The sequence below is a fragment of the Mobula hypostoma genome, chromosome 19 (genome assembly GCF_963921235.1).
Source record: "Mobula hypostoma chromosome 19, sMobHyp1.1, whole genome shotgun sequence".
In the NCBI taxonomy this organism is placed as follows: Eukaryota; Metazoa; Chordata; class Chondrichthyes; order Myliobatiformes; family Myliobatidae; genus Mobula; species Mobula hypostoma.
In genome coordinates this window covers 55379907-55393061 of record NC_086115.1, presented here as the reverse complement: position 1 = coordinate 55393061, position 13155 = coordinate 55379907, and the positions used below count along the sequence as shown (strand labels likewise).

At 41.4% G+C, this 13155-nt stretch overlaps 1 protein-coding gene across 1 annotated transcript in view; it reads left to right on the top strand.

Moving 5' to 3' along the window:
- The window catches only part of sec23ip (SEC23 interacting protein), a 157041-nt gene that overhangs the window by 28428 nt on the left and 115458 nt on the right, over nt 1–13155 (top strand). The window contains exons 3-4 of the mRNA XM_063071924.1: nt 5631–5832; nt 6973–7166. Of these exons, the coding sequence (XP_062927994.1) occupies nt 5631–5832; nt 6973–7166 (396 nt within the window). The remainder of the gene's footprint in view (nt 1–5630; nt 5833–6972; nt 7167–13155) is intronic.

Here is a 13155-nt window from a genome sequence, read left to right as displayed (position 1 = left end):
CCATGCGAGAAAGCTTCTGTTGCATCTGCACAGTACTCCAATTAATCCTTTATGAAGCCATTCATCTGCACCAAGCACCTTGTGCAACAGGAACGGTATCCTCATTCATCTTCCCTCCTGTCTTCTCCCAGCTCCTGCCAAAAAGACTTCAACCCATGCCAGCGTCTGTCACTAAAACCTCTTCCCAGCATTCTCTAGAACCTTCTGCCAATTCCACCATCCCGATTGGCTGACACGACATTCCTAAGTTGAACAACATAGTTCCTTATCTTTAGCTCAAACCCAAACATGCTGACAGCAGAACAGACTGCTCTTACAGATCTGCTAAAATGATATATCTATAGCATAGCTGTAAAAATCTTTAGGGTGTTACACCTGTATATGACATTTGTAAGTTTTCAAACAAAGACAGCAGTAATTAAATAAAGTAAATCCAGTGCATTCATTGTCCTGCCAAAGGGTCTCCATCCAAAACGTTGGCTGTACTTTTTTCCATAGATGCTGCCAGGCCTGCTGAGTTCCTCCAGCATTTTGTTGCTAGTGCATTCATTGCACAGTATTAATTCTAATCATGGTTGTAATACTGAATTGAATTGACTATTACTTAAATGAGGAGTAAAGGTCTTTATGTTACGTCTCAGTCTAAATGTGCGATGTGCAATTTACAGTAATTTGTAATAAATAGCATGTACAACAGGACAGTCAGTATAGCACAGAAATACAATTGTATCAGTGTGAATTAATCAATCTGATGGACTGGGGGGAAGAAGCTGTCCCAGAGCCTGTTGGTCCTGGCTTTTATGCTGCGTTAGCATTTCCCGGATGTGGCTGGGGTGACTTGGGTCCCTGATGATCCTTCAGGCCCCTTTTACACACCTGTCAATGAAAATGTCCTGAATAGTGTGAAGTTTACATCTACAGATGCACTGGGCTGTTCGCATCACTCTCTGCAGAGTCCAGCGATTGAGGAAAGTACAGTTCCTATACCGGTCAGGATGCTCTCAATTGTGTCCCTGTAGAAAATTCTTAGGATTTGGGGGCCCATACCAAATTACTTCAACTGTCTGAGGTAAAAGAGGTGCTGTTGTCCTTTTTTCATCACACAGCCAGTATGTACAGACCACGTGAGATCTTTGGTGATGTGTATGCCGAGCAACTTAAAGCTGTTCACCCTCTCAATCTCATATCCATTGATATCAATAGGGGTTAGCCTGTCTCCAGTCCTCCTGGAATCCACAACCAGCTCCTTTGTTTTTGCGATGTTGAGAGAGAGGTTGTTCTCGTGACACCACTGTATCAGGGTGGTGACTTCCTTCTCTGTAGGCTACCCTATTATTATTTGAGATTAGGCCAATCAGTGTAAAGTCGTCAGCAAATTTAATTAACGGATTTACTTTGCAGCTATTTACTACGAAAAGCAATCCTTTGTAATGCTTAAGAGTTATTCATATGTAATAACTGCACATGAAATGTAGAATATATTTGGTAGTGCACAGTGTGGCTCCAAATAAAAGTTTAGTGTGCTAGAATTATTTTGCAACTCAGGCTTTAGACAAATGTATATTATCAGTGTTAAATAGCTCGATGTCTATTAAAAATCAGATTAATATTATTAACGTAAACAACAGGAATTCTGCAGATGCTGGAAATTCAAGCAACATACATCAAAGTTGCTGGTGAACGCAGCAGGCCAAGCAGCATCTATAGGAAGAGGCGCAGTCGACGTTTCAGGTCGAGACCCTTCGTCAGGACTAACTGAAGGAACTCTTCCTTCAGTTAGTCCTGACGAAGGGTCTCGGCCTGAAACGTCGACTGCGCCTCTTCCTATAGATGCTGCTTGGCCTGCTGCGTTCACCAGCAACTTTGATGTATGTTGCTTAATATTATTAATTCTGTTTAAGAAACCTTCAATGGGATTTAATTATGAGGACTAATTTTTGTAATTTGCACTTTGGGATATTGTTAGGATAGGCTGAGCATTCAATTTAAATGCATGCCTGTAGGGCTGAAGTATGTAAGTACCCTCTGCACCAAAGGGGGAAAATATAATTATTGTAGTTATTTTACTTACCTGTCGAGGTTTAAATGATTAAACATTTGCTGCTGAAGGTGACTTACTCATACTTTCAATTTAGTGTGGTGCTTTCTGTTGTTATGGCATGGCCTCTTCTGCCTTGTGAAGACTTAAGTGCAGATTGGATAACTTTTGTGGAATAGCACCATTCAGTTTTTATGGTTAACCCTTAGTTTCCTGTGGCTTGCCACTTTAGTTCTCTATCTCACTACTGTGAATCTTTGCTGTTATAACAATTCCAATAAAACTTCAAACATGTCTCCTTGGTTAGTGAACTTCTAGTTAATAGAATTGCTGGTCCTGTACCAGCTTATCATATTTTGCTTTGAACTATCAACCCCTTAGTAAGGATATGTCCACACTACGCCAGATAATTTTGAAAACGAAGCCTTTTCTCTTCATTTTGACCCTCCGTCCACACTGAAACGGCGTTTTCAACCCCCGAAAACGGAGATTTTTGAAAACACTCTCCAGAGTGGTTAAATTTGAAAGCGATTGTTTCGCATAGTAGTGTGGACGGGGTAAACGGAGAGATTTAAAAACATTGTCATGACAACACCACAACAACAATGCTTTTTCTGCTTCTGTTTGGTACTGCGCAAGCACTGCTGGACGGCTGTAATAATGTGCAGTCGCTGTGAACGGCGTGAGAGTTAAATTGTAAAGTGAGCCTTTTTGACTAGATCCCCTAAATTGATTTGATTGAGTCTATCTTTAAAAATATTAATGTCAGAAATACGGTGCAGGTCGGGCAGCAGAAGATTGCACTCACTCGTTGATCTTGGGTAGAGGACGGCTTCATGCGTGTGTTGTTTACCTTATTGTCTACGTTAATAGCTTGTTTGGAGTTAAACATCTCCCTCCACGTACTCCACTGCTTTGCTGACTTTGCAGTCATTTGTAGCTCGCAGAAACAGCTCAACTTCATTGTCCGTCTAAACGAAGAAGTCCGGTCTGCTTTTTCCAGTGGAGGTTTTCTTTGTATTCCTCGAAGACATTTTTGAAAACTTTCTTTCGCTTTTGTTGTAGGTACTCTAGTTTTTGACCAATCGAAATAGCACAACGCCGCCGCGGAAATGTAAATATTATACCGTTTCCTCTTTGCTTGTTTTCTGTAGATGTGTCTGCGCATGCCCAGTAGGAGGAGATTTGCCCAAATACCCATTTTGGTGTGGACAGAGATATCTTGAAAAATGCCTAGTGTGAACGCCTGTCGTTTTTATTCGAAACCGGTGTTTTCAAAATTATCTGGTCTAGTGTGGACATAGCCTCAGTTAATCCCTCCTTTCCAGTTAATCATGGACCTTTAGGAAAGGTTTCCCTCTTCACTCCTGCCCCTTGCCTGCACTCTTCCTTTAACTGCATGTGAAAGTTCTTGACAATTCCCAGTCCTGATGAAGTTCAAAATACCACATACAAAATACTGGAGGAACTCAGCAGGCCTGGCAGCATCTATGGAAAAGTGTGCAGTTGATGTTTTGGGCCAGGACCCTTCAGCAGTGTACAGCATCTGCAGATTTTTCTATTGTTTGTGAAGTTCAAAGTACATCTTATTATCAAAGTGTGTATACTTCATGCAATCTTGAGTTCCATCTCCTTACAGGCAGCCACAAAACAAAGAACCCCAATAGAACCTATTAAAGTAAATGAAGATTGTCAAACGCCCAGTGTGCAGAGAAAGGAATAAAACAAATTGTGCAAACAGTAAAAGCAAGCAAACAACATTTGGAACTGAAGTTCAAAATCCAGGCATCACTGCAGCTAATCCAGAAGTCCACTAGTTGCAGGTCACAGCTTCAATCCAGCACAGAAACGAGCAAACCCTGCAGAGCTGAGAACCAAACCAGACCATCTCTCGCCTCTAACCTGACCACCTCCCCCCCACCCCCGGACCATTTCAGTCTGGCCTGGCTTTAACCTGAAATGCTAATCCCAGTTTCTCTCTCTGTAGATACTGCTGAATATTTCTGGTTTTCTTTTGAATTTAAAGCATTCAATGCTTTGGTTTTGTATTCTTCAGTCATAGATATAAATGTGATGAATACTGAGTATGTGACATTTTAAAGTTCATCAGGTTTCCCCTCCATCCCCCCCCCCATATACTGTAGATGCATAAGAACACATTAGTTCCATTACAGATGGAAGGAACTAACTAATTTAACTTGGTTGTGAATTAAATTCTACCATAGACATCATTTTAGGTTTATGTACATAGTCTCAACATCTTTCTTCATTGGGGGTCAGCTTCTCCTGCCCTTTCTAATTATTGCTGCCATAATAGATTTGGGGGACTAATAATTATTCCGCTTTGAGACCTCATCCAAGTAACCCTGTTTGCCATTGGTATAAAAACCTGCAGGTGCTGGAAATCTGAAAAAAAGAAAAGCCAGAGATATTCAGCAGGTCAGGCTGCATCAGTGGAAAGAAGAATGATTGAGGTTTGGGGTTGAGGATCCTTTAGATATGGGGAAAAATGAGAAAAACAAATGTTCAGTTGCATAGTGGCCTGCAGACCATCCTTAATCACTCTGGATGTCTGATCCTATCCATCCATCCTGCACCAGGGTAGTTTGAGGGCTTTTCACTTCTTATTTGAACAGGTCTAAACTGCCTCATTCCACACTTTTCCCTTTGCCTAGTGAAACTTGTTCTTGCTTTAAACAATTTTGCATTTACTTACACTTGCTTTCTCCATTTGAAAGTGGTCTAAGCTATTCCTGCTCCATTATTGGATAATGGAACCATTCTTGTCTCTGTCCTACTCAGGCCTTTTCTGCCAGTTCTTAGTCACAATGATGACTATTGCTGCTGCTTTCTTTGCTCATAAAGAGCTCAAAACTTACATATTATCTCTCATTACCTTTTGCTACCAAATCAGAATCAGGTTTATTATCACAGGCATGTGACATGAAATTTGTTAACTTGGCCGCAGCAGTTCAATGCAATACATAATCTAACAGAGAAAAATTAAAATAAAATAAAAAATAATAATAAATAAACAAGTAGATCAATTACATATATTGAATAGATACAAAAGAAGTGCAAAAACAGAATTAAAAAAAATGTGAAGTAGTGTCCAAAGATTCAATGTCCATTTAGGAATCAGATGGCAGAGGGGAAAAAGCTGTTCCTGAATCGCTGAGTGTGTGCCTTCAGGCTTTCGTACCTCCTACCTGATGGTAACAGTGAGAAAGGGGCATGCCCTGTGGCTGGAGGTCCTTAATAATGGACACTGCTCTTATTCTCTACGTATTTTGGGTGTTGTTGATCAGACAGGAATGAGATGAACCAGTACCACTAAAAGAGCATAAATTGATACTAGATTGGCTCTGGATGCAGCTTCCTCATCTGCGATTATCCTGGATAAATTTTCCCCAAGCCTGTTGCCAGTGTTAAAGGACAGAGCAGTTGGTAAATCAGACTAAGTCCCAGCAAGTCAATTGGGTATCTGAAACTCATTCTGTACCATGAAGAGGTCATGTCTTCACTATTTTAAAAAATATATGTTTTTGTCTACACAGTCCTTTCAGAACTACCATATGTTTTTTCTCTCTAGGCACCTTTGGGGCAAACTGTATCAACAGTCCCTCCTCCTAACCCTATATCTACAGCTTTACAGCCTTTGCTGAGTGCTCCGTATAACATTTATGAGCCAGTACGTCCACACTGGTTCTACTGCAGGATGGTAGAGGGTAAACCAATCTGGATGCCATTCAGCTTTCTGGACACATTGAACCTCGAGGAAATTTATAACTCTGGTATGTAGAAGTTGGTTTGAAGTTTTTCTTTCTGTCTTGTCATTCTAAACAATTTGAATTTAGGATCATTAATGAGGGTAATTTAAAAATAGTTTCATTTAGGTATCCAGTATAAGTAGTAATTTTTTTGTTTTGAAATCTATTTTATATGCCAGTTTGCTTTTTAAATATAATTATTTCAAGTAAAATATGGAATACAGAGGTTATGGCCCATATTTGGGTCAATGGGACGTGACAGTATAAAGGTTCGACATGGACTAGATGGATCGAAGGGCCTTTCAATGTGCTGTCTATCTCTTTGTTGTCAAGTATGGATCTATTGACAGACCTTTCTGTTCCATTAATTCTCTATTTCTTAAGTGAATATTTGAAAAAGTAGTTCTAAGTATTTAAATATCTGTGAACATCTTGGGTGGAAATTTATTTTGAAGTATGCTGTGTTCCGCTGAGCCATTTGTTTTTTAAGTGCTGATGGGAGTCAACTTGTTCTTTTGTGACTGAGTACATTCAAGTACCTACCTCCACTAAGTTCCTTTCTGTTCAGTGAGATTGGGCTATTTTAATTGGATGCCAAAGCACTGATAGAATTCTCCTCCCTGTAACTTTTGACGTTCTGACTAATCAAGAACCTATCAACCTCTGCTTTAAGTATTTCCAGTACCAACCTCTAATGGCATCTGTGGCAGTGAATTACCACTTGATAAGACAATTTATAACCAACCTTTTATATGCAAATAGGAGTGGACAATAAATCTTAACCTTGGCAGTGAAGTCCACATTTTGATAATGATTAATTTTCAAGATCATTTAAATATTTCCTTGAGCAATTCAAAGCAGGAGAATATAATTTTTGTTTACAAAATTGTAAAGATTCTAGGAGTGGAGAGTTGCCCTTTCTAGGACTGGTCCTAACTAGTGCTTTGTTCTTTTTTCATTTTCAGTTTTGGTTTTAATTTTATTTCCTAACCCTATTACAAATTTGAAGTACAGGACAAATGCTCAATAATGAACTTTGACAAATGGCCTTTGCTAATATCTTTCTCTAAATTGCGTGTGATGTTAAACATTCTTCATTCCTTATTGTTTTTGTTAATTTGTGCCACAAAATCTAAAACAATCTAATTTGATTTAAACTTGCAGTACAACCAGACCCTGAAAATGTAGTTGTGTCAACGGATGGTGGTCGCTATGATGTCTATCTATACGATCGCTTGCGCTATGCTGTGTACTGGGAAGAGGAGCCAACTGAAGTGAGACGATGCACATGGTTTTATAAGGGGGACTTGGACAGCAGGTTTATACCTTACTCTGAGGAATTCAGTGAAAAATTGGAGGTACAGTATTCAGTTGAATCATACTTGGTTGTACCGTTAAGTGTAAAATAAGTGTTTAAAAGTACATAAGACATAGGAGCAGAATTAGGCTATCGGCCCATCGAGTCTGCTGCATTGTTCAATCGTGCCTGATGATTTTTTTTTCCCCTCCTCAGCCCCACTCCCTGGCCGTCTCCCGGTAGCCTTTGATGCTGTGACCAATCAAGAACCTACCAATCTCTGCCTTAAATACATCCATCGACCTGGCCTGTGATGACAAATTCCACAAATTCATCAGAATCGGGTTTATTATCAGCGGCATGTGACGTAAAATTTGTTAACTGAGTAGCAGCAGTTCCATGCAATACATAATATAGAAGGAAAAAAATAATAATAATAAATCTAATTTAGTATACTTTATGCAGTATGCGTATATTGAATAGATTAAAAACATGCAAAAAGCAGAAATACTATATATATTAAAAAAGTGAGGTAGTGGCCAAGGGTTCAATGTTCATTTAGGAATCGGATGGCAGAGGGGAAGAAGCTGTTCCTGAATTACTAAGTGTGCGCCTTCAGGTTTCTGTACCTCATACCTGATGGCAACAGTGAGAAAGGGTATGCCCTGGGTGCTGGACATCTTCAATAATGGACGTTGCCTTTCTGAGACACTCCTTGAAGATGTCCTGGGTACTTTGTAGGCCAGTACCCAAGATGGAGCCAAATAAATTTACAACCCTCTGCAGCTCTGCAGCTTCTTACGGTCCTGTGGAGTACCCCCCCCCCCCCCCAATACCAGACAGTGATGCTGTCTGTCTGAATGCTCTCCATGATATATCTATGGAAGTTTTTGAGTGTATTTGTTGACATACAAAATCTCTTTAAACTAATGAAGTATAGTCGCTATCTTGCCTTCTTTATGATTGCATCGATATATTGGAACCAGATTAGATCCTCAGAGACACCCTGGAACGTGAAACTGCTCACTCTCTCCACTTCTGAGTACTGATATTGAGTGCCAGGTTGTTGCTGGGGCACCACTCCACTAGTTGGCATATCTCACTCCCATACACCTCTCGTCACCACTTGAGATTCTACCAACAGTGGTTGTATCGTCAGCAAATTTATAGAATGTATTTGAACTGTGCCTAGCCACACAGTCATGGATATATAGAGAGTAGAGCAGTGGGTTAAGCACACACCCCTGAGGTGCGCCAGTGTTGATTGTCAGTGAGGAGGATATATTATCACTAATCCGCACAGACTGTGGTCTTCCAGTTAGGAAGTCGAAGATCCAGTTGCAGAGGGAGGTACAGAGGCCCAGGCTCTGCAACTTCTCAATCAGGATTGTGGGAATGATGGTATTAAATGTTGAGCTATAGTCAATGAACAGCATTTTGACATGAGTGTTTGTATTGTCCAGGTGGTGAAAAGCCGCATGGAGAGCCATTGAGATTGCACCTACCATTGACCTATTGTGGCTATAGGCAAACTACAACGAGTCCAAGTCCTTGCTGAGGAAGGATTTCAGTCTAGTCATGACCAGCCTCTCAGCATTTCATGACTGTAGATGCGAGTGTTACTGGGCGATAGCACCACCCTCTGGTTAAAGAAATTTCTCTGCATCTCGGTTTTAAATAGATGCCCGTCTATCCTGAGGTTGTGCCTTCTTGTCGTGGACTCTCCCACCATGGGAAAGAAACATCCTTTCCACATCTACTCTGTCTAGGCCTTTCAATATTCGAAAGGTTTCAATGCGATTTCCCCCCTCCCCCCAATCCTTCTAAATTCCAGCGAATACAGACCCAGAGCCATCAAATGTTCCTCATATAACCCTTTCATTCCTGTAATCATCCTTGTGAAACTCCTCTGAACCCCTTCCAATGCCAGCACATGTTTTCTTAGATGAGGAGCCCAAAACTGTTCACAATACTCAAGGTGAGGCCTCATCAGTGCCTTATAAAGCCTCAGCATCACATCCCTGCTCTTGTATTCTAGACCTCTTGAACTGAATGCTAACATTGCATTTGCCTCCCTGACCACTGACTCAACCTGTAAATTAACCTTTAGGGTGTTCTGCACAAGGACTCCCAAGTCTATTTGCATGTCAGATTTTTGGATTTTCTCCCCGTTTTAAAAAAAAATAGCCTCCACATTTATTTCTACTACCAAAGTGCATGACCATGCATTTTCCAACATTTTATTTAATTTGCTACTTTCTTGCCCATTTCTAAGACCCTCTGCAGTCTACGTGTTTTCGCAGTGCTACCTGCTTGTCCACCAATCTTCATACCATCTGCAAACTTGGCAACAAAGCCATCTATTCCATCATCTAAATCATTGATGTGCAGCATAAAAAGAAGCGGCCCCAACACCGACCCCTCTGGAATACTACTACTCACTGACAGCCAACCAGAAAAGGATCCTTTTATTTCCACTTGCTGCCTCCTACCAATCAGCCAATGCTCTAACCATGTTAGTAACTTTCCTGTAATACCATGGGCTCTTAACTTGGTAAGCAGCCTCATGTGTGGTGCCTTGTCAAAGGCCTTTTGAGGAGATTACAAGTAATCTCCTCAAAGAATTTCAACAGGCTCATCAGGCAAGATCTTCTCTTAAGGAAATCATACTGACTTTGTCCTATCTTTTTCTGTGTCACCATTAACTCCATAACCTCATCCTTAACAATTAACTCCAACATCTTCCCAACCAATGAGGTCAGGCTAACTGGTCTATAATTTCCATTCTGCTGCCTTCCTTCTTTCTTAAAGAGTGGAGTGACAATTGCAATTTTCCAGTCCTTTAGCTCTATGCCAGAGGCTAATAATTTCTTGAAAGATTATTACTAATGCCTCCACAATCTCTTCCGCTACCTCTTTCAGAACCTGAGGGTGCAGTTCATTTGGTCAAAGTGACTTTGGTCTTTTAGCTTTTTGAACACCTTCTCTGTTGTAATAGTAACTGCACTCAATTCTCTTCTCTCACACTCTTCAACATCTGGCATACTGCAGGGGTCTTCCACAGTGAATATCAGTGTAAAATACTCATTTAGTCCATCTCCTTGTTCCCCGTTATTACTTCTCCGGCCTTATTTTCTAGTGATCCTATACCCATTCTCAGCTCTCCTTTATTTTTTTACATTCTTGAAAAATCTTTTACTATCCACTGAGATATTGTTTGCCATCTTCTCCCTCCTGATGATCCTCTTAGTTGCTCTCTGTAGGTTCTTAGATGCTTCCCGATCCTCTATCTTCCTGCTAATCTTTGCTTTGTTGTATGCCCTCTCTTTTGCTTTTTTATTAGCTTTGATTTTCCTTGTCAGCCAGGATTATACTATTTTGCCTTTTGAGTATTTCTTTGTTTTTGGTATTCATCTATCCTGCACTTTGCTCATTTTTTCTTAAGGTTATGAGGACACTCAGTCCTCGTTTATTGTCATTTAGAAATGCATGCATTAAAAAATGATACAATGTTCCTCCGGTATGATATCACAGAAACACAAGACAGACTAAGACTAAAACTGACAAAAACCACGTAATTATAACATCTAGTTACAACAGTGCAAAGCAATACCGTAATTTGATGAGAGCAGACCATGGGCACGGTAAAAAAAAAAGTGTCTCAAAGTCCCGATAGCCCCAGCATCTCATGCAGACGGTAGAAGGAAGAAACACTCCCTGCCATGAGCTTCCAGCGCTGCAAACTTGCCGATGCAGCATCCTGGAAGCACCCGACCACAGCCGACTCTGAGTCCGTCCAAAAACTTCGAGCCTTCGACACGGAGCATCAAGCACCATCTCTGCTGAGTGCTTTGACCCCGGCCCCGGCCGCCAAGCAACAAGCAAAGCCGAGGATTCAGGGCTTTCCCCTCCAAAGATTTCGGATCACACAGTAACAGCGGCAGTGAAGCAGGCATTTCAGAAGTTTCACCAGATGTTCCTCTGTGCTCTCACGTCTGCCTCCATCAAATCAGAATTGTGTATGGCCTCCTACTTGACAGATTACAGATATTCATCACCGGAGAGGCTGCGCAGGCTGCGTCGCGCCGCCATCTTCTCCTCCTCCCGACTCATATCATTGCTGCTCTGCTGTCATACATGCCAGCATTTTCATCTAATTTACTTTGGCCAACTTACCCTCATATCATTGTAATTTCCTTTACTCCACTGAAATACTGCTATGTCAGACTTTACTTTCTCCCTTTCAAATTTCAAGTTGAACTGAATCATATTGTGACTACTGCCTCCGCAGGGTTCCTTTACCTTAAGCACCCTAATCGCCTCCAGTTCATTACGTAACACCCAATCCAATGTAGCTGAATCCCTGGTAGGCTCAACGACAAACTGCTCTGAAAAGCCATCCCGTAGGCTTTTAACAAATTCACTCTCTTGAAATCCGTTACCAACCTGATTTTCCCAATCTGCCTGCATGTTAAAATCTCCCATGACTATTATAACATTGCCCTTTTGACATGCCTTTTCTATTTCCCATTGTAATCTGTAGTCCACATCGCAGCCACTGTTTGGAGGCCTGTATATAACTGCCATTAAGGTCCTTTTACCCTTGCAGTTTCTTAACTCAACCCACAAGGATTCAACATCTTCTGATTCAATGTCACATCTTTCTAATGATTTGATGCCATTCTTTACCAGCAGAGATACGCCACCCTCTCTCCCTACCTTCCTATCCCTCTAATGCAGTATGTAACCTTGGAGATTCAGCTCCCAACTACTACCATCCTTCAGCCACAATTCAGTGATGGCCACAACATCATACCCGACTTTCAGTAAAAGTGCAACAAGATCATCCACCTTATTTCTTATACTCCGTGCATTAAGATGTAACATTTTGAGTATTGTATTTGCTACCCTTTTAGATTCTGCATCCCTAATGCACTGATACTTGCCCTGCTGGTTGCAATTTTTTGCTATCATCTGCCTGCTCTTCCTGACAGTGTGACTGCACATTATCTTTGCTTTTTTTTTTACTATTTGTCCTATCCTGAGTCCCTTCACTCTGGTTCCCACCGCCCAACAAATTAGTTTAAACCCTCCCCAACAGCTCTAACAAATTGCCTGTGAGAATATTGGTCCCCCTTGGGATCCGGTGCCACCCGTCTGTTTTGTACAGGTCATGCCTCCCCTAGAAGAAATCCCAATGATCCAAGAACCTGAAGCTTTGCTCCCTGTACCAGCTTCTCAGCCACACATTTATCTGCCAAATCATCCTGTTTCTACCCTCACTGGCGTGTGGCACAGGTAGCAATCCAGAAATTACCACCCTGGAGGTCCTGTTTCTCAATTTACTGCCTAGCTCTCTGAATTCTCTCTTCTGGACCACTGCTTTTCCTTCCTATGTCATTGGTACCAATATGTACCAAGATTCTGGCTACTTTCCCTGCCCCTCCAAAATGCTGTGGGTACGATATGAGACATCCCTGACCCTGGCATTGGGGGGGCGGGGGGGGGCACATACCATCTGGGTGTCTTGTTCACGTCCACAGAATTTCCTGCCTGTACTTCTCGCTATTGAGTCCCCTATTATTCCAAGAGGATGATAACCTTATGTTAAGGTTTGGAGGCTTGCGTGCCTTAATGATCTGGATAGCTGTTGGCTGGAGTCAGTGCCTTGTGCTTTGACTCTTGATAGGATCACCCATGCCAAACAGGTCAAAGGGTAGAGACAAGATGAGTAGTCCACCAGTCCTCCTCTAGCTTTATGGATTCATCTCAGGGCTAGCAACCCTGACTGGTGAAAAAAACAATTGTTACAGAAACAGCAAAGAAGAATCATTCTATACAGACAGAGATGGAGGACTTTGTTGCTGCCCTAAACGCCAGTGGCATAATGGGCAATAAGTGTATAAAGTGGCATGGAAAATGGTGCTACCTGCCGAGAATTTAACAAACCAGTGATACTCAAACAATACCTGTAGCAATTAGAAGGATAAATTAAATCAGCATGACTTTCTGTTTACATTGATTCTGTTGACTTAAGGTGGAACATTCAT